The sequence below is a fragment of the Loxodonta africana genome, chromosome 4 (genome assembly GCF_030014295.1).
Source record: "Loxodonta africana isolate mLoxAfr1 chromosome 4, mLoxAfr1.hap2, whole genome shotgun sequence".
Lineage (NCBI taxonomy): Eukaryota > Metazoa > Chordata > Mammalia > Proboscidea > Elephantidae > Loxodonta > Loxodonta africana.
The window spans coordinates 129,274,250-129,298,029 of record NC_087345.1 but is presented as its reverse complement, the minus strand read 5'-3'; the positions used below and the strand labels follow the sequence as shown (position 1 = coordinate 129,298,029).

At 37.1% G+C, this 23,780-nt stretch overlaps 1 protein-coding gene across 14 annotated transcripts; it reads left to right on the top strand.

Moving 5' to 3' along the window:
* The first annotated feature begins 141 nt into the window (after positions 1 to 141).
* Positions 142 to 23,474, top strand: LOC100661313 (natural killer cells antigen CD94-like). 14 transcript variants are annotated; one of them, XM_064284610.1, is made up of 14 exons: positions 142 to 299; positions 1,963 to 2,060; positions 3,423 to 3,530; positions 3,672 to 3,707; positions 4,632 to 4,783; positions 6,539 to 6,642; positions 7,898 to 7,998; positions 14,687 to 14,835; positions 15,682 to 15,770; positions 17,136 to 17,228; positions 17,378 to 17,440; positions 18,650 to 18,686; positions 20,957 to 21,060; positions 21,908 to 23,474. In XM_064284610.1, the coding sequence occupies exons 2-14, from the start codon at positions 2,054 to 2,056 to the stop codon at positions 22,026 to 22,028; spliced, it is 1,164 nt and encodes a 387-aa protein (XP_064140680.1). In that variant the 5' UTR covers positions 142 to 299; positions 1,963 to 2,053; the 3' UTR covers positions 22,029 to 23,474. The 14 variants fall into 14 exon arrangements, 9 of the variants coding, with proteins under 9 accessions (XP_064140680.1, XP_064140687.1, XP_064140686.1 ...); XM_064284609.1 differs by lacking the exon at positions 142 to 299 and having other exon boundaries at positions 1,311 to 2,060; XM_064284612.1 differs by lacking the exon at positions 142 to 299 and having other exon boundaries at positions 1,312 to 2,056.
* Positions 23,475 to 23,780: the final 306 nt, after the last annotated feature.

Genomic DNA, 23,780 nt, shown 5'->3' with positions numbered 1-23,780 from the left:
TAGAGAAAATGGATAATTTCTTTTAAATTTTCATTTATTGTACTTGTACTTCAGTAGATATAATATGTTAAATAAAATAATTTCTTTTTTTTTGTAGAAGAAACAGAGAAAGTTACTAACGCACTATTACTACTACACACACGGAAGGAGTCTCTGGGCGGCACAAATGGAGAAGCACTTGGCTACTAACCAAAAAGTTGATGGTTTGAATCCACCCAGAGGGGTCCTGGAAGAAATGCCTGGCAATCTACTTCCAAAAGATCAGAGCCATTGCAAACCCTCTGGAGCTCAGTTCTTATGTAAATAACATGTTCTTATTAAACATATTATATCTACTGACACACATGGGGTCTCCATGAGATGGAATTGACTTGGTTTTTGCTTGGTACACACAAAAAACATGCACATGACCCAGAATTTTACAAAACTTCTGGGGACTGGATACTACATACATTGTTTTAGAGCCTGGATAACAAAGAAAATATTCCAAATTCTCTTCATAATGTAAATAAAACTTTGATATCCAAACGTGATATAAATATCACAAAAAATAACTGTGAATATTGATACAAAAATCTTTAAGTCTTAGCACAGTGACTCCAGCACTGCATTAAGAAAAGATCTTTCTCCCTTTGATTGGCTTCTTGTTCTTGTTGTCACCTTCCATTAAGGTGGCGCCTGGCTCATGGGAACCCATGCACAGTGCAATAAGACCATTATGACTTAGGAGAATACAGCCATTCTTTGGCATTTATAAGTTTTACTTATCTTGGGAGGTTTGCTCAAAATCCATTTGCCATATGAAACTTTTCTTTACTATATGCATACTAAAACTGCCTCTTCTTTCCTGTCTTCATGTAGCACCTCTGTTATAATTCTCTTCAACTTTAGCACCATTCATTTGGCAAACATTTGAGTCTTTACAGTATGCTCTGTCTTATGGGCACTAAGGAGAGAAAAACGAGTAAGATACCATCACTGCTAAAGTCAGTTACCATTCTTTTAGTGGCTTTATTTATCTATCAGTCTTTCAGGGGGAACATCCACTTCCTGTATATCTATTAAAAGTCTTCCAATATACCAGGTTCTTCACTGGCTCAGGAAATAAGTGGTTGAGAGGTATATCTGCTAACCAAAAGGTCACAGTTTGAATCCACCAGTCCCTCCTTGGAAACCCTATGGGGCAGCTCTACTCTGTTGTGTATGGTTACTATGAGTCAGAATCGACTTGGCAGCAATGGGTTTGGTGCGAAGATATTCTGGTTCTAGCTTTTTGACCTTTGCCTCTCCTGGCTGATCTAAATGAGGCAGAGACAGGAAACACAGAAATGAGAGGCGGTAAAACCAACCACTCTGTGCAAAAAAAGAAATAAAAATCTGCGGAAAATACAGACATGTAGCTCTGGGCTTGATTTGAAATATATTGCCCATCTGCTCTGGAGCAGGACTGCCTGAGTTTCAAATTTAAGTGACCTTGGACAAATTACTTGGCCCCACTGGACCTCAGTTTTCTCATCTATCAAGGATCTTTATACCATATTCCTTATTAAGTCATTTTGATAATCATGAATTAGTATGTGAAAAAGGTTTAAATTGTATTTTATACAAAGTGGATATTTATTATGATTAAAATAGAAGTCTGCATAGAAATTATATTATTCTAAATAGATTTACCTTTGTCTATTTTTTCAGTATTTTCCAAATATATTTTGTAGATAACTATGATGTTCAAACATATAAAAAAAGATTCTCACTTCTCTGGTGCTAATCATAGGGTTCGTTTTACAAAAGTGCAGTGATAATTTCCTGTTTTGTGATATCTGGAACATTTTAGAAGCTGGTCATTTTACAGCTCCTTGCTCATATTACACATATGTGGCTCACCAACAGATGATCAAGAACATTATTTAAATATGCACTTTTTCTTTTAAATTTCCTCATATGTGTCTTTGAATTCCATAGCCTCCAGCTCAACTCTCTGATCCAGCGGCGCTCTTCTCCAGACAGCACTCATCTGGGCCGTCCCTGAATCAGCCTTGGAGCATCATTTCTCATGGCAGGTATGCGTTCCCCCAATAAGATTATACAGATATTACATGTCCAGGAAAGATATCTCAGGGACATGACTAGTATCAGGGCAGAGCTTTAAGAGAAATAGGCATAAATGCAGTGGACGTTTTTAGGCTAGCCATGTGGCTGTACTTCCCACATTGATTTTAATTTTCTGATTATAAGCTCTCTAATCTAGAAAACATTTTGTGATGCTCTTTTAACAGGTTTTAAGAGTGGTTTCTGATAGAGGTACCCCTAAATTCTGAAAAAGAACAAAATTTATGTGCTTAAATGGTGATCAACATAATTCTATCACAAAAATAGGGAATGCCAAATATTAATGACACCTTGTTTCAAAGTGTTTATTAAAAAATTGACCATTAGTGTTGTGATATCCAAAGATCGCCCCGATTTAGAATTTGACTCATTATACTGTTGTTAATTAAAACCACAGTCTTTGGGGGTGTGCTGACGTTAATGCAGAATCACCTAAGATTGATTCTGTCTTAACATGGGATGATTTTTTCTGAGGGAAAGTCCATAAGCAAATAAGTTTGGGTATGAGAAAATGTAAAGTGCTTGTAATAAAGGTTGTTTATGTGTCATAATTCAACGTAGTGGAATACATACCCATTCCTGTAGGGTATTTAGCCAAGCATTGGTTGTGGAATGTCTCCAACCAGGTCCAGGGTGCTCCTCTCTCATCTCTTCCCTATAATACCTCCACAGAGCTATGAGCAGGGAGACATTTCTCAAGGCAGAGCCGGCATTAAGATTAGCAGAAGGACACACACCAGATACTGTTATTGTCCGTGACAATGACAGAAAGTGTTGAAGGAAAGACTCTGGGCTTAGACACACTTTACGTTGATATCTTACTCTAGGAATGGATACATACACACTTTGACACTGTGAGAAAATAATGTTCCTCTTGAACCCTCAGTTTTCTCATCTACCTACTGGCAATCATACTTTCCACTTTTTTATTTTGTTGACAGAATAAAACTAAATGTCTGTTACGTAAGGTCATAAAACAGAAGCTGAGCCTATTGATCTCTTCTTACTGTAGAAGCTTCTTTACCAATTAAAAAAAATAGTGGTAAATTTGCTTTACTGTCTTCTAGAGATGGAGAGGATAGCACAGAAAAATGTATGGATAGTCTCACTGAAGAATAAAGTACACCACATAAAAGCCTTGGCATCGGGTGGAGTCCTGAGTTGAATGCCTTTATCTTTTAATATTTCATTGTCAAAAAACAACTGTGTTATAAAATCAAAAAAAATTTGAGAATCTCTAATTGGCTTCTGTTTTTAAAAGCTTTACTCCCTTTCTTTGTTCTTTAAGTCTTTGCCTATCTCTCTTTTTCTAGTTTTTCAGACCACTCCATGGAGGTTGATTTCTGGAATCTTAGGAGGAATAAGTCTTTTGCTGATGGCTATCTTGGCTATTTTATTGAATAATTGGCAAGTTTCTCTAGGCAAGTATTGATATAGATCAAAACCATGATAAAACCATTTAGTAATAAAGATTTTATTTTACCAATGTGTAATATTTTGTTGTCTCATGGCTTCACTTAAGTCTCTACCAAATTAAGTAAATTTCTCATTGTTTCTTATAGCATTCTCTCCAGGACTCATCATAGAACTGCAGGAAGGTAGGCTCCATACTCCACTCATAGCAACTTTATAGGACAGGATAGAACTGCCCCACAGGGTTTCCAAGGCTGTAATCTTTAAGGGAATAGACTGCTACATCTTTGTTTGGCAGACCAGCTGGTAAGTTCAAATGACCAACATTTCACGTTTTAGTTAGCAGCCTAGCACTTTAACCGAACCGCTGCACCACCAGAAAACCTTCAAAGCACTTTATTCTTTTCTGAATCAGGAAATATGTTAAAATGCTTTCTCCATTGAAGACTATCTTTGATCTAGTTACCCTGTTTATACTGCAGAGCTCAGCTTTGGGATCTCTTCTTAAAAAATTTAAAGAAAAGAAAAGACTTTTGTAGTTTTCTCCTATTGCATGCCCTTCTACGTGCTGTCTTAATATAATGAATTTATTTTGTATACTTACCAAAAGTATCATTAAATGTAATTAATAAAGGATTGGAAATTATATAATTCTGACTTCAGCTCTAGAATATAACTCTAGGGAGAAAGAGATCATTTCTGACTTGGTCACATTAACATTCTCTGAACAGAGCATGCTGTGGTGTAAAAATATATCGTAGATTCTCAGAGAATATTTGTGGAAAATGTGAATAAAACACAAATGATTTTTTTTTAACAATTTTTATTGTGTTTTAAGTGAAAGTTTACAAATCAAGTCAGTCTGTCACATATAAGCTTATATACACCTTACTCCATACTCCCACTAATGAGTCAGCCTGCTCCCTTCTTCCAGTCTCTCCCTTTGTGACGATTTTGCCAGTTTCTAACCCTCTCTACCCTCCTATCTCCCCTCCAGACTGGAGATGCCAACACAGTCTCAAGTGTCACAAATGATTTTCGAATGAGTAAATAGCACTGAAGTTTTTAAATGTTCAGAGCCATCAGTCATGTTTTATTTTTTCTCTTAGGCTCTGACTGCTGTTCTTGTCCGGAAAAGTGGATTGGGTATCGGTGTAGCTGTTATCTCATTTTGAATGAAGAAAAAACTTGGGCAGAAAGTAGAAATTTCTGTGCTTCTCAGAATTCCAGTCTGCTTCAGCTGAAAAGCAGAGATGAATTGGCATGTACTTTATTATTTTTTTTAATTTAGAAAAATATAGCATCAAAATGAGCTGAACGCTTTGACTCAAGTCTTTAGTCAGAAAGTCCATGGATGGTTATATTTTGTCAAAAATAAACAACTCAGAACACCATTAACAGATTACTATGTAGGTTTAATGGTAAATTTGCAAATTGGGGCAATACACAACTTACTGTGGAAATGAGTGCTCCGATTAATACAAATTTCAAAGTACTGGTCTACAATTTTATTAGTAACTTTGAGCAAAAAACCTGTGATAGGCTGATGAGTGTGCCAGAGTACATCAATCCTGTAAGAGAGCAGTATGTGCTGCAACGTCATCAAAGCTGAAATAGAAGCCTTGCTAAGACAGTCACAGAATCCGTGAGCCAGAGTTATAAGTCCTGAGGACTCTTGGAAGCAGGACATGTTCATTCATCTTTGTGTGTTTCAGCGAGCCTGATCACCTAGATGCAATTATGTGAAACAAGGCAAGCTGCTTCTAAAGGTTAGTTATAGTTTAAGACATACTATAGGCATGAAAACTATATATATATATATATATATATATATATATATATATATATGATTATACCAAAAAACCCAAACCAAACCCAGTGCCGTCGAGTTGATTGCAACTCATAGCGACCCTATAGGACAGAGTAGAGCTGCCCCATAGAGTTTCCAAGGGGTGCCTGGTGGATTCGAACTGCCGACACTTTGGTTACCAGCCCTAGCGATTAACCACTATGCCAGCAGGGTTTCCTATGATTATATAGCACATAGATTTCTAACATTTAATAAGATGACCTTTAGTGTTGTGGGTAAGAGAACTCTATTCTCATAAAGTAAAATTTATGATTTTCTTTCACAATTTGATAAATGATCTATTAATTCCCTTTACCTTGAAACAATCGTTAAAAACCTCATAAAAATCATCAAAGATTTACATCATGGGGATTAAAATCAGGATGTTAGATAAAGTGCAAAAAACTTTTCAGGGAAAAGTCAAAGAAGAAATGTGAGATCACTACTTTTATTCATCAAGGAACCAACCTAACGACTGTACTCTTTAGTTCTTTTAATTGAGTTTAATTTCTTTTGGAATTTTCTAGCTTTAGTCATATATCTGGGATGTACTGTGGAACCAAAATATTGGCTATTGAATGGTACAAAAGGTTTGAACTCAACTAGTAATCTAAATGTTGGTGTTTCAAAACCAACCAGTGTGGAAGAAAGCCTTGGCAATCTTCTTCCATTAAGATTACAGCCAAAAAAATTCTATGGGGTAGTTCTACACTGTAACACAAGGGGTTGCCATTAGTCAAAATTAACTCAATAGCAACTAGCAGGAAAACAGCATCATAAAAATTCCCCCCTTCTTAACAAAAAGTGAAAATTTCTCTAGCTGTATGCAGAACCTGGGCAGAGTACAGGTTCAGTAGATTATATCCGTATTTACCCCTTAAGGTACTTTTCATTTGCAATCAAACTTCAGTGGTGATCCTCTATGAAGAAAGTGTTCCATGAAAACTCTGACTCCCTTTATAGCATATTGCACTCCACACTGAGTGAGATTTTGTGGTATTGTTTTTTTCTTTGTAAACAAATGGGTCTGATAAAAGAAATATGAACCCTATGACTGTACCTTCTAAATTAGAAGTTAAAAATGAATTTGGTTTGTGTGATTGATAAAAAATTAATCCCAGAGTAGCTTCAAGTTAGCTTAATATCTCTGTCTCTGTTTCCAAGCAGGATTTTTTGAACTACCGTCGACAGTTTTACTGGCTTGGGATCTCTTATAATGAAACGCATGGCACCTGGTTGTGGGAGGATGGCTCTGCTCCCTCCCAAGATCTGTAAGTTTCTGGTAATCAGATACCTTTTCTGTCTTCTGTGAGTTAATACTTGGATCTCATTAGCACAGGTACCACCTAGGTGCACTATAACAAAGGTAAACTCTCCAGGCCACAAGATGACAGAGAAGAGAATGGTGCAACTAAATACGACTTTAGCCCAACTCAGAAATTCCAAGTCCTTGCTCAAGTGATATGAAGGTTGGTGTAGTTATGTCAACGGAGAACTTTTAATATGTGGCTTTTTGGTTTGTTTGTTTTCTTTGGTACAAACACATAGTATGTGCATGCATGCAATCTTGCATACATAGAGGAAGCCCATCAAAGTGGTATATTCTTTATTCTGATGGAGTCCAAATTTGTGAGCTTTCTCCCATATTTCAAATATTCTTACATTGTCGTTGTTGTTGTTAGGTGCTATCGAGTCAGTTCTGACTCAGAGCAACCCTATACACAACAGAAGGAAACACTGCCTGGTCCTGTGCCATCCTCACAATCATTGTTAAGCCTGAGTCCATCAGTGCAACTACTATGTCAAGTCATCTCGTTTTAAAGTGCCTTCCAACCTGAGGGGCTCATCTTCCAGCACTATGTCAGGCCAGTGTTCTGCTGTTATTCATAAGATTTTCACTGGCCAATTTTTTTAGAGGAAATTGCCAGGTCTGTCTTCATAACCTGTCTTAGCCTGGAAGCTCTCTTGAAACCTCTTCACCATGGGTGACCCTGCTGGTATTTGAAAGATGTGTGGCATAGCTTCCAGCATCACAGCAACACGTAAGCCATCACAGTATGACAATCTGACAGAAGAGTAGTGGATCCTGGGCTTATCTTCTATATTCGTGTAATCTTTGCATATCATTGTTACTTCTAAACATGGGACTTGCAACATCATGCAGAGACAAATTGCACACTTTGATTTGTCATCCTAGGCTACATTAGCCAATACATCTTTGAACAAAATATAAGTAAAATATATCATACATCAAAGCCATTAAAGACAACAGAAATTACAAAGAATCAAAAAAATCCCTGGCCTCAATCCTATGATTATTGAGGAGACGACTTATTTTTATGTAACTTTGTACTCTGAAATCATAAAAATTGTGGTTGTTAAATGAAAAACTTAATAAATGAATGCCTTAGTGTATTAACATGTCATTCAAACACTTAAAAATTCTATTGTTTAATCAAAAACAACATTATCCTAAATATTCTCATTTCTTTTTCTTACATGTCAACATTTTCTTCTTCATTGCAGATTTTCATTCTTTCAAACTTTAGACCCAAAGAAGTGCATAGTGCATAGTCCAAACAAAGAGATTTTGGATGAACCCTGTGGGGGAAAAAGGCCTTATATCTGTGAGCAACAGCTTATTTAAGTGTTTCTTGGGATGTGGTGGGGCCAGGGGGGCTGGGAGTTATAATGCAGGTCCAGGATTAATGAGATTAGTATCTTCATCTCTTACATTGGTAGAAATTATCTACTTCTGGGGTCTGTGAAATGTTGACATTTACGTCTTTTCATACATTTTACATGTATTTGAAGCCACGTGCTTTAAAATTGTTAAAATGTCTGTGTCTACACCGGAAATTATAATGCATCAATGTAAAGACTTTTGAAAACATTTTTATTTACATTACTGTGTGAATTTGATGAATTTTTTACATCATTATAAAGATTTTTAATACTAAATTTTATGTACTTTTATTTATATATTCTTGCAAATTCTCTCTGTAAAAATGTAAATAAATTTGACTTAATATTGAATAATACATATCAATCTCATTTTAGTTCTCTGTACTCACCACCCAGTGCCCTCGAGTCGATTCCAATTCATAGCGACCCTATAGGACAGAGTAACATATTAAATTGGGAACTCTCATTCTCACCTCACTTTTCTGAAAGTAAAAATAAGTCTAATGCTCTGTGTTAGTTTTCTCTGAACACATACATACATGTATACACATACACACACAAACATACATATAAATGTGTGTGTACATATGTATGTATATACACACTCACATATATATGGAAACACTGGTGGCATAGTGGTTAAGAGCTATGGCTTCTTAACAGAAGGTTGGTAGTTCAAATCCACCAGATGCATCTTGGAAACCCTATGGGCAGTTCTACTCTGTCCTACAGTTTTGCTATGAGTCAGAACCGATTCAACGGCAAAGGGTTTTATATACACATATGCATATATGTATGTGTGTGTGTGTGCGTGTGTGCGTGTAAATTTAGAGGTGAAAGTGCTATATGTCAGTGTTTTCCTATGTACCACTGAAGGGAACACATTTCCATTTTATACTTAGATGGTTATAGAGTTTACATGACATTTTCCAGGGTAACATGACCCATAAATCCATAGATTCCAGTTTTTTTCTCCCATAATCAATCATAGGCAAAGGATTGGATTGCACGTAAAACAATCTGTAGGTGAGGACTCTGTCTATGAAAAATGAGTGTTTGCTAAGGTTTGTTATTGACAAGTATACAAAGACTCTTAACCAGGTCACAGCGCTTCTTTCTTTCCTAGGAGTCCCTTCCCTAGCCTAAAAGGAGAGAAGAATTTTCAGCCCAATGCAGGCAATATCCTTTTAATCTGCAAATGGGAAACTTTGCCAAACACTGAGATCAAAATAAATTTATCAATTGAGACTATTGAGATAGGTATTATTAATATTTTCTGAAAAATGTTGTTATAAATAGGCAGACAATGAAAAGACACCAGACGTCACTGTAGATGTATTAGGTGGACCTCAATTTCCTTCCCCCAGGTCTTTGTGCAGGCTTGAATGACACTCTAGCTATTGGAGTCACCATTTGCCTTGAACAAGGGCACCAGATAAGTAAGAGATCACAGGAAAGACAGAATATGGTGACCTTCGGTGGACACTAGAGGAGGGGATGAAACTTAAGAGAGATGATCTTGCATCTTTGGGAAGGACACATAACGTTTCAAAAATAAATTTAGATAAGGATTCAAACTTGGCTTGCAGTTTTGAAAGAATTAAAGGAAGAAATAAAAAATGAGAACAAATATATATACAACCCACTGCTGCCAAGTAGGTTCCAACTCACAGTAAACCTATAGGGTTTCCAATTCGCTGTATGAAAGTGGACTGCCACGTCTTTCTTCTGCTGGGCTGCTGGTGGTTTCTAACTGCTGACCTTTCAGTTAGCAGTCAATGGCTTTAACCACTATGCCACCAGGACTTCAGTGATACACAATGTGTATACCTAAATGTGTATGAGTATATGTGTGTGTGGGTATGTAAAACCAAACCCATTGCCATGAAGGTCATTCTGACTCATAGTGACATTATAGGAATGGGTAGAACTGTCTCATAGGGTCTCCAAGACTGTAAATCTTTACAGAAGCAGACTGCCACATCTTTCTCCTTTGGAGCACAGCTGGCAGGTTAGAACCACCAACCTTTCAGTTAGCAGGCAAACACTTAATCACTGCACCACCAGGGCCTGAGAGAGAGAGAGAGAAAGGAGAGGTCCTGGGTGTGCAATTCTAAAATGATACACGTGGGGGCACCATAAGTCAGAATTGACTACATGGCAAATGGTTTTTTACAAATGTATACATATAAATATGTGGTGTGTGTTTGTGTGTGTATGTGTATATATGTAACTTGAGCCTAGAGTTCTTCTACTGGAAATGTCTTTGCTGACTTTTTTACTTCTGAGTCAATGGCCTAAGGAAAGAATGAATGATTTAAATATCACAAAACATGGTTATGAAAAATTAGAATAATGCCCTCAAAATAACTGATCCTGATAATGTTAAAAGTATAGTAAAGTCATGGACTGAATTATGTCCCCCCCTAAAAAGTGTGTATCAACTTGGTTAGGCCATGATTCTCAGTATTTTGTGATTGTCCTCCATTTTGTGATTGAAATTTTATGTTGAGAGGATTAGGTGGGATTGTAACACAACCCTTATGCAGGTCACCTCACTGATTCAAGGTAAAGGGAATTTCCCTGGGGTGTGGACTGCACCACCTTTTATCTCTCAGAAGATGAAAGGGAAACAAACAGAGTGGGGGGACCTCATTCTACCCAGAAAGCAGCACGAGAAGCAGAGCACGTCCTTTGGACATGGGGTCCCTACACCTGAGAAGCTCCTCAACCAGAGGAAGATTGAGGACAAGGAGCTTCCTCCAGAGCCCACAGAGAAAGAATGCTTTCCCCTGGAGCTGATGCCTTGAATTTGGACTTTTAGCCTACTTCACTGTGAGGAAATAATTTTCTCTTTGCTAAAGCCATTCACTTGTGGTATTTCTGTAATCCAGCACTAGATGGCTAAGACAATAGTCCCTTTGTGTGTCTATTTTGTCACAATTCTCACAAATTTGTTACATCCAAATACAAAAGCTATAGGCAAAATCTTAAGCTCCCACTAATTAATACTTTTTTATATTGCCAAAAAATGAGCAAAATTAGGCAGCTTTCTGCTGTTTTGCTGTTGTCCAGCACAAAAACCAAGAACGGGTAGATTTTGGGTATATACATACCATGAAATACCATGCAATGATAAAGAATAATAACTAGCGTCAGAAAGATAACACAGGTGAATCCAGAGGACGTTATGCTGAGTGAAATAACTCAATCACAAAAGAGCAAATGTTGCATGGTACCACTTTATAAAAATTCAAGAATAGGTTTACACACAGAAAGCAGTGTTCTCTGATGGCTATCAGCGATGGGAGGGGAGGAAGGGAGAATCACTAAATAGTAGACACATGTTACTTCTGGTAAAGGCAACAGAAAATATTGGAGAAGTCAGCACGAAGTGACCAAGGTAAATGAAAACACTGAGGGATACTTAAGAGTAAAGGACAACTATGGTAGATGCTATAACATACACAATTCTGCAACAACAATAATGACAACCAACAATTTGTGAGTGGTTATACAGGTAGATATGTATGCTACATAGGTGTGGAGGGTGTATGGGGGTACATGTACGTGCATAAATAGGTACAGTTGTGAGCATTTGTCTATACATATCTGCATCTGCTGCATATATATCCATACATATAATAGAGCACATAGAAGGCACAGTTACAGGAACTTTTTAGACATAAATCCAAACACGTCATGGGACGAAGTTACTGGACTTGAAGGCTAAGGGCCATAGAGTTGGGGGACAACTAGGTCAATTGGCATAACCCAGTTCATAAAGACAATGTTCTACATAGTTGTTTGGTGAGTAGTGTCTGGGATCTTAAAAGCTTGTGAATGATCACCTAAGATACAACTATTGGTCTCTTCCCATCTGGAGCAAAGGAAAGTAAAGGAAACCAAAGACTCTAGGAAGCAATTAGTCCATAGGTCTACTGGCCCACATGAACCACAGCCTCCTCTAGCCTGAGACCAGAAGAACTAATAGTGCCTGGTTACCACCAGCGAATACTCTCACCAGGCACACAATGCAAGATCCTGATTAGAATGGGAGAAAAATGTAGAACAAAACTCAGATTTATAAAAAAAAAAAAAAGACCAAATATACTGAACTGATAAAGACTGGAGGAACCCCTGAGACTATCACCTTAAGACACCCTTTTAACCTGGAACTGAAGCCACTCCCAACATTACCTTTCAGCCATAGTAGATTGGCCTATAAAATAAACAATAATACCAATGAGGAATGTGCTCCTTAGAACAATCAACTATACAAGACCAAACAGGCAACATTTGCCTAAAAGCAAAGATGAAAAGTCAAGGAGGGTCGGGGAAATTGGAGGACTAGAAATGGGGAAGGCAGGGTGGCAATGGGGAGAATGCTGACATGTTGCTGGGATAGCAACCAATGTCATGGAAAAGATTGTGTATAGATTGTGGAATGGGAAACGAATTTGCTGTGTAAATATTCACCTAAAACAATTAAATATTTTTAAAAAGGGGGGTAGATTTCAAATTAGGCAAAGAATCATTTGTAAACATCATGTCTCTCAACTTGGATTTGCATAAAGGCTAGATAAAGGAAATTTCATATTCACGTTCTTCGATAAGGATCTAGATTTTGGCAATTATGGTGGTTGAGTAAAAGCAACTTTATAAACACAATGTACACAAATTAAAAGATGGAAAAACTTTTTATTTCAAGGAGGCTGAGAAATCAAGCCATAAATCTTGTTTTTGTTGTTGTTGTTGAAGGTGAAAAGCTCATCTTTACAAAAAGGTTCATCTATACGAATAGTAAAAAACCAAACCAGTTATTGTTGGAGACTTGGTGACGAAGTGCTTAAGAGTCACGGCTGCTAACCATAAGGTCAGCAGTTCAAATCCACCAGCTGTTCCTTGGAAACCCTATGGGACAGTTCTGCTCTGTCCTATCTGGTCACTATGAGTCAGAATTGACTCAACGATAATGGGCTTGGTGTTTGGTTTTGGTTAGTTATCACTAAGGTGATTCTGACTCATAGCGACCCCATGTGTATCAGAGTAAAATGGTACTCCATAGGATTTTCAATGGCTAATTTTTTGGAAATAGATTGCCAGGCCTTTCTTCCAAGGTTTATGTGGGTAGACTTGAACTTCCAGCCTTTCACTGAGCAACCAAGTGTGTTAACATTTTGCACTCCATAGGACTATTATAATGCTTAAAAAAAAAAAAACTTATTTTGGAGTTTGCTTTTACATGAGAATGAATGGTAGATGGTATGTCAGAGACTAAGTTATAGATCAAAGGTTCCTGCACTCAAGACACACAGTTTACCTACCTATTTTACATTTGAAATTCCCACTAATGTCCTCTTTTGAAGACATGAGTGTTAACTGAAATAACACAATATTATCTGAATGAGATAACACAATAAACAATACAATAACTAACATACTAGTAAAAATATGGTTTATTGGAATAGCTACATTCATGTCCAAAGGATCTTAAGGGGCTGAAACATTGGAGAGTAAGGTGTTGATAGAAGATTTCAAGGAAAAGTGAGTGAAGTATTGAAGTGTGGGCTTAAACCAGGTATTTTAGGCTGGGTTCTCGAGAGAAGCAAAACCAGTGAAGATATTTTATATATATATATATATATATATATATACACACACACGCACACACATATATATATATATATGAAACTCAAGTGGCATAGTGGATAAGTGCTATGGCTGCTAACCAAAAGGTCAGCAGTTTGAATCCACCAAGTGCTCCTTGGAAATTCTATGGGGCAGTTCTACTTTGCCCTATAGGGTCGCTATGAGTCAGAATTACTTCAATGGCAACAGGTTTGGTTCTTTTTGGTTTATATATATATATAGAGAGAGAAATTTATATCAAGGAAATGGTTCACATGGCTGTAGAGACTAGAAAGTCCTAAGCCCATGGGTCAGGCTGGCGGATTCTCCTGACTCATGTAGCTGAGATCTACAGGTCAGAAAACATGCTTCTGGCTCACAGGTTGTGGAGGCTGACAAATCCCAAGGTTGGAAGGTAAGCTGCTAGCTCAAGTCCCAAGAACTGGAGGTTAGATGAACAGAACAGGACTCAGCTGGAGGATCCAGAGTGAGCAAAGGTCAGCAAGCTTTGGCAGAAAGTCCACATATATTGAATGCAGACCACACCTACAAGGAAATTCCCTTTCAATTCATTGGCTGCTCATAGTAGATCTCACCATGAAGGTGATTACATCATTACATAGGTGTTGAACTATATTGTAACTGCCAAACCACCGAGAATCATGGCCCAGCCAAGTTGAGACACAACTGTAACCATCAGGTGAGGGAGCTTTAGAGCACAAATTTCTATGTGTATTTTTGTATACATATAACAGAAATGAGGGGTCTGGTGTTTAATTTTATGTGTCAGCTTGGCTGAGCTATGATTGCCAGTGGCTTGGCCAAAAACTAGACTAGTTGCTCCTCTATAATGTAATGACTTTGTATAATGTTATCAACCAGTTGAAAGTGGTCTTTCCTTAGATTATTGTCTGCCTTCAGACTATGAATAGATACTTTGTCAGATTTCTCTCCCTCTTTGTCTCTCAGCTCTGTACTTTTCCCTCATCTGACCTACAGGTCTTGGGACACCAGCCTGCAGTAGTTTCCACCTGTTGCCTGACCTACAGATTTTGGACTTGCCAGTCCTCCACAATCCCATGAGCCAGCAGAAGACTCCAGCCTGTTGCCTGACCTATGAATTTGGAGCTTTAGAGTCCCACGATTGTGTGAGCCAGTCCCTTGAGTAAATCTCTCCCATTCTAGATACGTAGGTCTCACCAGTTCCATTTCTTTGGAGAACCCTAAGACAAGGAGATACTCTGGTTCTATGTTTTTTTCTTGTGCCAATCCTGGTTGATTTAATGAGGCTGGAATAGGAAATACAGAAATGAGACATGGTTAGAAATCTGCTCAAAAGAAAAGAAATAAAAATCTACAGAAAATACAGACACAGAGAGATGGGTTTAATTTAAAATATATTGCTCGTGCGCCCTGGAGCAAGATTACTTAAGTTTCCAACTTAAGTAACCTTGGACAAGTTACTTAGTCTTACTTGGCCTCATTTTTCTCACTGGTAAAATAGGATATTTATAGTATCTTCCTTATCCAGTCCTTTTTTTAAACATATGAGTTAATATATGTAAAAAGATTTAAACAGTGTTTTGTGCAAACTGATTTTTTATTATTATTAAAATAGGAAAATTGTATGTATAATTTTATTGCAGTAAGTAAATTTACCTTTTGTTTGTCCATTGTTTGGATATTTTCCAAATATATATTGAAGATGACTTTGATGTTGAAACACTAAAAGTAAAAACAAAATACAAACTCCCTCTCATCTTGTTTTCTGCTAATCAAAGGGTTTCTATTGCAAAAATACAGTGAGAATTTCCTGTATTGTGATATCCGGAACATATAAGAAGCTGGTAGTTATACTGCTTCTTGCTCAGTACTACACATACGTGGCTCACCAGTAGGTGCTTCAGGAACATTCTGTAAATACACATTTTTTTTCTTTCTGTTTCTCTCTTATAATTTCTTCATGCACAACTTTTGGATTCTTTTGCTTCCAGCCCAGCTCTGTGATCGAACACCACTTTTCCCCAACAAGCACTCCTCGGGCCTTCCCTGCATCCACCTGGGACATCATCTCTCATGGCAGGTACGTGTGCCTCCACTCAGAAAATCAACAGATAAAGGGACCCAAAACAGGCACCCCATGGACATGGCTAATTTTAGGGCAGAGCTTCAAGAGAAAGGGATATAACCGACAGAGAATTTTTTAGTCTTTCGCTATGTCAGCACCTTCTACATTTATTTCAATTTCTTGATTCATCATTCTGTAATTTATAAATAGTCTGGAAAGCTTTTCCAACAGAGGGGTTTCTTATATGGACAAGTTTAAATTCTGAATGAGAAATGAATTCCCCTGGTTATATTATGATCAATATAATTCTAGCATAGGAATAAATAGATAATGCTAAATATAAATGATACTATTCTCAAAAGCATTTAATTTTTTTTAGCACTTGTCTTGCGACTCCCAAATCTCACCCAGACTAAGGATTTGAACATTGCACTGTTGTAACTGACATTACTCTTTGGGAGCGTGCTAAAGCCAATGCAGAATCTCCTAAAGTTGAATTGTTCAGGAAAAGCCTATAAGCAAGTGATTTTGGGTAAGAGCAAAAAAATGGGTCGTTCTATATCATAATTCAATGTGCTGGGAAGTGAACTCAGCTCACCAGAGAATTACTCTCTACATTGGTTTTGGAATCTCTCATCCCCAGTTGCAAAGTGCTCCTCTCTCTTTGTCTTATACTATGTCTACAGAGCTATGAGCAGGAAAATATTCCTCAAAGCAGAGCCTGTACTGAGATTAGCAGAAAGACATACCACCAATAGTGTTATTGTCAGTAACAATGGTAGAATATGGTACATGAAAGACACTGGGCTTAGACAGGATCGAATCTTATGTCTGACCTGCACACTTGCCAGCTTTGATACCTTGAGAAAACGATGTTATTCTCGGATCCTCAGTTTTCTCATCTACCTAGTTGGAACCAGGCTATTTGCCTTGTGATTTTTTCCTGAGAGAATAAAAGTAAATGCCTGTAATGTAAGTACATAAACAGAAGTCGGAGCCTCTTGACCTCTTTCTGCACTAGATATCTAAGTTTTTTGGCCAATTAAAAACAAAAACAAAAAAAACTACTGTTAAATTTACTTTGCAGAGTTGGTGGAGATGAAAATGAGTGGATAATCTCACTGTGGAATAATTTACTGCACCAAAAAAAAAAAAAAAATGTCGGTATTGAGGTTTTAAATGGAATGTCTTCCTTTTCCGATGGTTCATTGGCAGACTGATTGTGTTAGCACACAGAAGACCTAAAGACTCAAATATTTCTCTACATATCTGTGTGTGGATCCTGACACTTCTGGATTTTCTCTCATTGGTTTTGCTTTTCAGAACTATAGCCACTGCATTTCCTCTTTAAGTCTTTGCCTTTTCTCTCTTTTTCTACAGCTTTTCAGAACAACTTATGGAACCTGATTTCTGGAGCCTTGGCAGTATTGTGCCTTTTGTTGATGGCTACTTTGGGAATTTTATTGAAAAATTGTAAGTTTTTCTAGGCATCATGCAAAGATCAGTGCTATGATAAAACTATTTAATAATATAATATATGATGCATTTTGCTAGTGCGTAATATTTCATGGATACACTTAAAACTGTACTTAATTACATAAATTCCTAATAATTTCTTATAGCATTTGCCACAGAAAGTACTCTGCCAACATCTTCTCCAGGATCCACCCTAGAACCCCAGAGAGGTAGGCTCCAATGTTTGAAAATACTCAGTTTTGGTAGAATTTTAAATTAGACAGTTGTTTGTTGTTTTTTTTTTTTTTTTTTTACAAAGAGGAGCGTGATGGTATCTCATATGGTAATATTAGTTTACTTCCCTAATTTTAGGACAGTCTCGCTCCACTGTTCTCTAATGTAAGAATGATTAAATTACATTCAAAGCACGGCATTTATATGTAAAAGGAATAAAGATAATAGTAGCATGAAATAACAGATTTCTGTCCTCTATGAATGCACATTATTAACTAACAAGTTATAAATAAACTACAGTAAATATCACAGTTAACCCTAACTCCCTGCCTGTGTCTGCCCATAGCCCTTACTTTCCGATGAAAATCCATCCTCTATGCACCTTTTCTTGCGTCATTATTTACGTCTCAGAATATAGCGCCCAGGTTTCTGCAGTTATAAAATCTACTTACACAGTAAGAGCCGGCTTAAAGCACAGTTTCTCAATGAATAGATTTCCCCCCAGTGCACTCCAAGTTCTCTCTCCTTCTGTGGCCACATGGCATTTAATTTATCTCTTATGCAATTTCAGCGCCATTTATTTGGCTAACACGCAAGTATCTACAATGTGTCAGGTCTTCTGTTACTGAGGATAAGGAATGTTGAAGACATTACTAAACTCTATTATCAAACTTCATACCAATTGTTTTATTTCGCTTCATTTTTGGGAAAAAAAAATCCAAAACGTCAAATTCGCATCAGTATTTTTGTTGACTCAGGAAATGTGATGAAATACTTTCCTCTTTTAAATCATCTCCCTTTGATCTGGTTAACTCCTATTTGTACTGCGCAGCTCAGCTTTGGGTCACTTCCTCAAAACAGATTCTTTTAACCTTTCTCTATCCCATACCCTGTTGTGTGTTCTTTTAATATACTATGCTTTTTGTATACTTACCAGAATTATCATAAAATATGATCGATAAATGATGGGTAATTGTATGTCTTACTCTATCTCTAGAATATAATCTCCATGAGGAAAATGATCACATCTGACTTGCTCACATTTACAATCCTGAGCATAGCAAACCGCAGTGTATTTAGTAGTACGTGCTCAAGACTATTTGTAGAGAAAAAAATAAATAGCAAATGGTGTTTGAATGAATAAGCAGCAGTACAAATACTTGAAATCTCCAAAGTCATCAATCATATTTTGTTTTTTTTCTTAGGCTCTGGCTGCTGTCCTTGCCAAGAGAAGTGGATTGGGTACCGATGCAATTGTTACTTCTTTTCCAATGAAGAAAAAACTTGGGCAGAAAGTAGGGATTTCTGTGCTTCTCACAATTCCAGTCTACTTCAGCTGGAAAGCAAAGATGAATTTGTATGTACTCGTGTTTCCACATTTCTTTGTTCCAGAAAACATAATATCTAAGTAAGCTGAAGATTTTGAACCAAGTCTTTAATCAGAGAGTAAATGGTGGTCATATTTGAACAAAGATTATTAACTGTCTGTACTTTGAAGCAATCATTATAAAACCTACATGACATTACTAAAAGAATTACATCTAGGAATAAAATCAATATGCCAAATGAAGTCAAAGGAATTTTCTGGATGGCTTCAAAGTAATAGATCATTGTTTAACTCATTTTATTCAAAGATCCAACTAAATGACTTTGGAATATTTAGTTCTTTGAATTTATAAATTCTTTTATGATTACATAGCTCTGTCAAGTTTCTGGAATACAATGAAGGGCCAATATAGAGGGTATGGTCATAAAAATTACCAAATTCTAAGAAAATTCCTAAGGTCCCATTCCTAAGAAAAGTGATCCAACAGAATGCAAAAATTGTCAAGCAATATCATTAACATCACATGCACGTAAAGTTTTGCTGGAGATCGCTCAAAAATGGCTTCAGCAGTACATCAGCAGAGAACTTCCAGAGATTCAAGCCCAATTCAGAGGAGAATGTGGAATGAGGGATATGATTGCTGATGTCAGATTGGTCTTGGCCGAAAACAGAGAATACCAGAAAAATGTTTGCCTGTGTTTTTTTGACTATGCAAAGGTGCGTGCATCGTAACAAATTGTGAATAACGTTATGAAAAACGGGAATTCTAGAACACTGAATTGTGCTCATGAGGAATCTATACATAGACCAAGAAGCAGCCGTTTGAAGAGAACAAGGGGATATTGTTGGTTTAAAGTCAGGAAAGGAGTGCGTTAAGGCTGTATCCTTTCACCATACGTAGTAAAATGTATGTGGAGAAAACAATCTGAGAAGCTGGAATATATGAAGAAGAATGTGGCATTAGGATTGCAGTAAGACTCTTTAACAACCTGTTATATGCAGATGACACAAACTTTCTAGTTGAAAGTGAAGAGGACTTGAAGAACTTACTGATGAAGATCAAAGACCACAGCCTTCAGTATGGATTATATCTCAACATAAAGAAACCCAAAATCCTCACAACTGGACCAATAAGCAACATCATAATAAACAGAGAAAATAGTGAATTTGCTAAGGATTTCATTTTATTTGGATCCACAATCAACGCCCTTGGAAGCAGCAGTCAAGAAATCAAACAACATATTGTGTTTGGCAAATCTGCTGCAAAAGACTTGTTTGAAGTGTTGAAAAGCCCAGGTGTCACTTTGAGGACTAAGGTGCGCCTGACCCATACCCCAGTATTTTCATGTGCATCATATGCATGCACAATGGACAATGAATAAGGAGGACCTAAGAGGAATTGATGCCTTTGGATTATCATGTTGTTTAAGAATATTGAATATACCATGGCATGTCAGAAGCAAGAACAAATCTGTCTTGGAAGAAGTACAGCCAGAGTGCTCCTTGGAAGTGAGGATGGAGAGACTTGGTTTCACATACTTTGGACATGTTATCAGGAGGGACCGGTCCCTGGAGAAAGACATCATGCTTGGTAAACTAGAGGGTGAGCTAAAAAGAGGAAGACCCTCAGCGAGATGGATTGGCACAGTGGCTGCAACAACGGACTCAAGCTTAACAACAATTGTGAAAATGGCCCAGGACCGGGCAGTGTTTTGTTGGAACCTACTTGACAGCAGCTAACAACAACACAGAAAAAGCATAAATTGCCCTAGATGTATGCAGAGACTGAGCTGAATAAAGGCTGAGTAGGTCATACCCAGGAGATTTATCCCTCGAGATAGTGTTGATTTTACAAATTTTCAGGCCGGGATTTCTGATCCCCTGTAAAGGGTATCTTCATGAGGACTCTAACTCATGGAATATGTAATGTTTTCTATATTTTTGTAACAACGTTTTTAGACCTTTAGAGAGATTTTGTGGTATTTTTCCTCCATAAGTGAATGAGGGTGTTAAAAGAGTAATACGAGCCACAGAGCTGTACCTTCTAAATTAGAAGTCAATGATGAATTCAGTTTGTGCGATTGATAGGCTGATTCTGATGCTCTGACATTAACTTTCGTAAAAGCACACTGTTCCCAGAGTACATTTAAGTTAGATTACAGTGTTTGTCTCTGTTTCCAAACAGAGCTTTAGGATTTCCGGTGGACGTTATTACTGGATTGGACTCACTTACAATGAAAGACGTGGTGCGTGGCTGTGGGAGGACGGCTCTGCCCTCTCCCGGGATCTGTAAGTTTCTGGCAGCCTGGTGCTGCCTTTTCTATGCTTCCTGAGTTTATGCTTAGTTCGCATCAGTGCAGGTAACACCCAGGAGCACTGCAGTAATCGCATGCCCAGGGCGTGAGGTTACAGAAAAGAGAATAGTGTAGCAGAATACAATTGCAGGCCAATCCAGAAAATTCAAGTTCATGCTCAGGTCACATGAACTTTAGTGTTCTTGGGCCCATAAAATAAGTTTTGACATTTTTTTTTTCCATTTTTCCTTGGAGCAAACACATAGACATATACGTACAGGCACACATCCTCACATCCTCACATACACCCGAGCGCTGACTCAGCAGTCCCGGCAGTCCAGATACAGCAGGATATGCCTTCCTTTCTTTATTCTGCTGGAGCCAAAATTCTCAACATACTCCCAATGTTTCAAATATTCTGGGTTTATCATCTGTATGTTTGTCAATTTTAAATCTTTTTTTTTCATTCCTAAACACCTAATTTCCACATAATACAATGATGAATATTAAGCTCTGATTTGTTTCTCTAGATTAAATTAAGTAATGCATTTTTAAGCAAAATAAAAGTATATTATGTATCAAAATGATTAACAACAAAGACAAGAATAGTAACAAAAAATTTCTAGTCAGAATACTATTTATTTTAGAGGGAGTAACTAAGTTTGTGCAACAATGCAATCTGAAATCTGAAAACCATGGTTATTAAAGAAAAAAGAATGATTCAGTATGTTAATATCTCACTGAAATGCTTCTGAAATTTCTATCATTAATCTGAATCATCATTGCACCTGAGCATTTCCATACCCTTTTCTCAGATGCTAATATTTTTGTCTTCATTACAGATTTCCATCGTTTCCACCTCTGAATCCACAGAACTGCACAGTGTATAAGCCACGCGGTACTATTGTAGATCAAGAATGTAAGAACAAATATGGTTTTATCTGCAAGCATCGGCATATTTAAGTGTTTCTTGGGGTTGGGGAGCAATGCAGGGTCAGGTTTACCTTTTATCTCTTCTATTGTTACTAATTATCTACTTAGGTCTATAAATTTTTCAATTTTTTGTCTTTTCATACAATTTGTACATATTTGAATCCATGTATTTTAAAATTGATTAAATTTCTGTGCCTGTACTTGAATTTATTAAGTATCAAAATAATGTTATCAATGTTTTTATTTTATTTTATGTGTTTAATTTTAAATGTATTGTAGTTTCATAGTTTCATGCATCTTTTCTTGCAAGTTATCTCTTCACAAATTTAAGTAAAACTTACAACACCAAATAATGTATATCAACATTATATCGGTGCTTCATACGGCATACTAAATTGGAAAGGCCCGTGTTCACCACTCTAAAAGTAAAAATACTTTTAATGCTTTTTGTTATAACTTTCTGGAAATAAATAAATAAATAAATATTTTTGCTTAAAGCTGAAAGTCCCAGTGCTGTATGCTAGATGACAGTTTCCTCACATGTGTTATCCAGATTCAGAGCAAAACAAATTTTTTCTCTTTTCCACAATACTCTAAATTCTGAAGAACAACTGAAGTTTTTGGTCATTACTTTGAAATACATGTTTTCAATATGATTGCTTCCACATTTTGCAAGGGAAATGAGAATCCAAGTAGTCGAAGGTGCTCAGAACTTTCTTACCCCATTTTTATCCATCAGTAAGAGAGTCAGTTACATGTGCATTGAAGATCTTACCATCAAATCTATCAGAAAAAAATTTTTCCTAAAAGTCTTGCATTGAATACTACATAATTCACCTTCTTCTTTTTTTTTGGTGAGCAGATCAAATTACCATTTGATGGTTGTTTGAAAGAGTCAAAAAAAAAAAAAAGGGCGGAAATAATGATAAGGGCTGATGCCAGGGCTTGGTTCGTATTTTACTGATCTAACAGCCACCAAAAGCCAATCCCTTTTCATGACTGTTGCATATGCGTTTTCATCAATTTGGAACGACTTCCTTATTTGCTTTATAGATTAATATTTCAATTAAATGGAAACAATCGATATCTAATAATTGATCTCAATATATAGAGAGTCAAGTTGTCTTAGTTATCTAGTGCTGCTATAACAGGAATACCACAAGTGGATAGCTTTAACAAAGAGAAGTTTATTCTCTCACAGCCCAGTAGGCTAGAAGTCCAAATGCAGGGCGCCAGCTCCAGGGGAAGGATTTCTTGCTCTGTTGGTTCTGGAAGAAGGTCCTTGTCCTCCGTCTTCCCTTGGTCTGGGAGCATCTCCGCACAGGAACCTTAGGTCCAAAGATGCTCTCTGCTCCCGGTGCTGCTTTCTTGGTGGTATGCAGTCCCCAGGTCTCTCTGCTAGGTTCTTTCCTTTATATCTTCAGAAGAGACTGGCTTAAGACATTATCTAATCTTGGAGATCCCATCAACATAACTGCCACTAATCCATCTCACTAACATCATAGTGACAGGATTTCCCACACATAGGGAAATCACATCAGGTGACAACACGGTAGACAATCATACAGTACAGGAAATCAGGACCTAGCCAAGTTGACAGATATTTTGGGGGCACACAATTCAATCCATGACACAAGAAGAGGAAAGAATCTATTAGATTTTATTTCCTAAAGAATAAATAAAATAGGACTACAATACTGAACTCCTCACACTCTTCTATGATAATTCGCTTAGGAAAAATGCACACAAATTATCTGATGAAAGATATGGAGTTTAAAACAC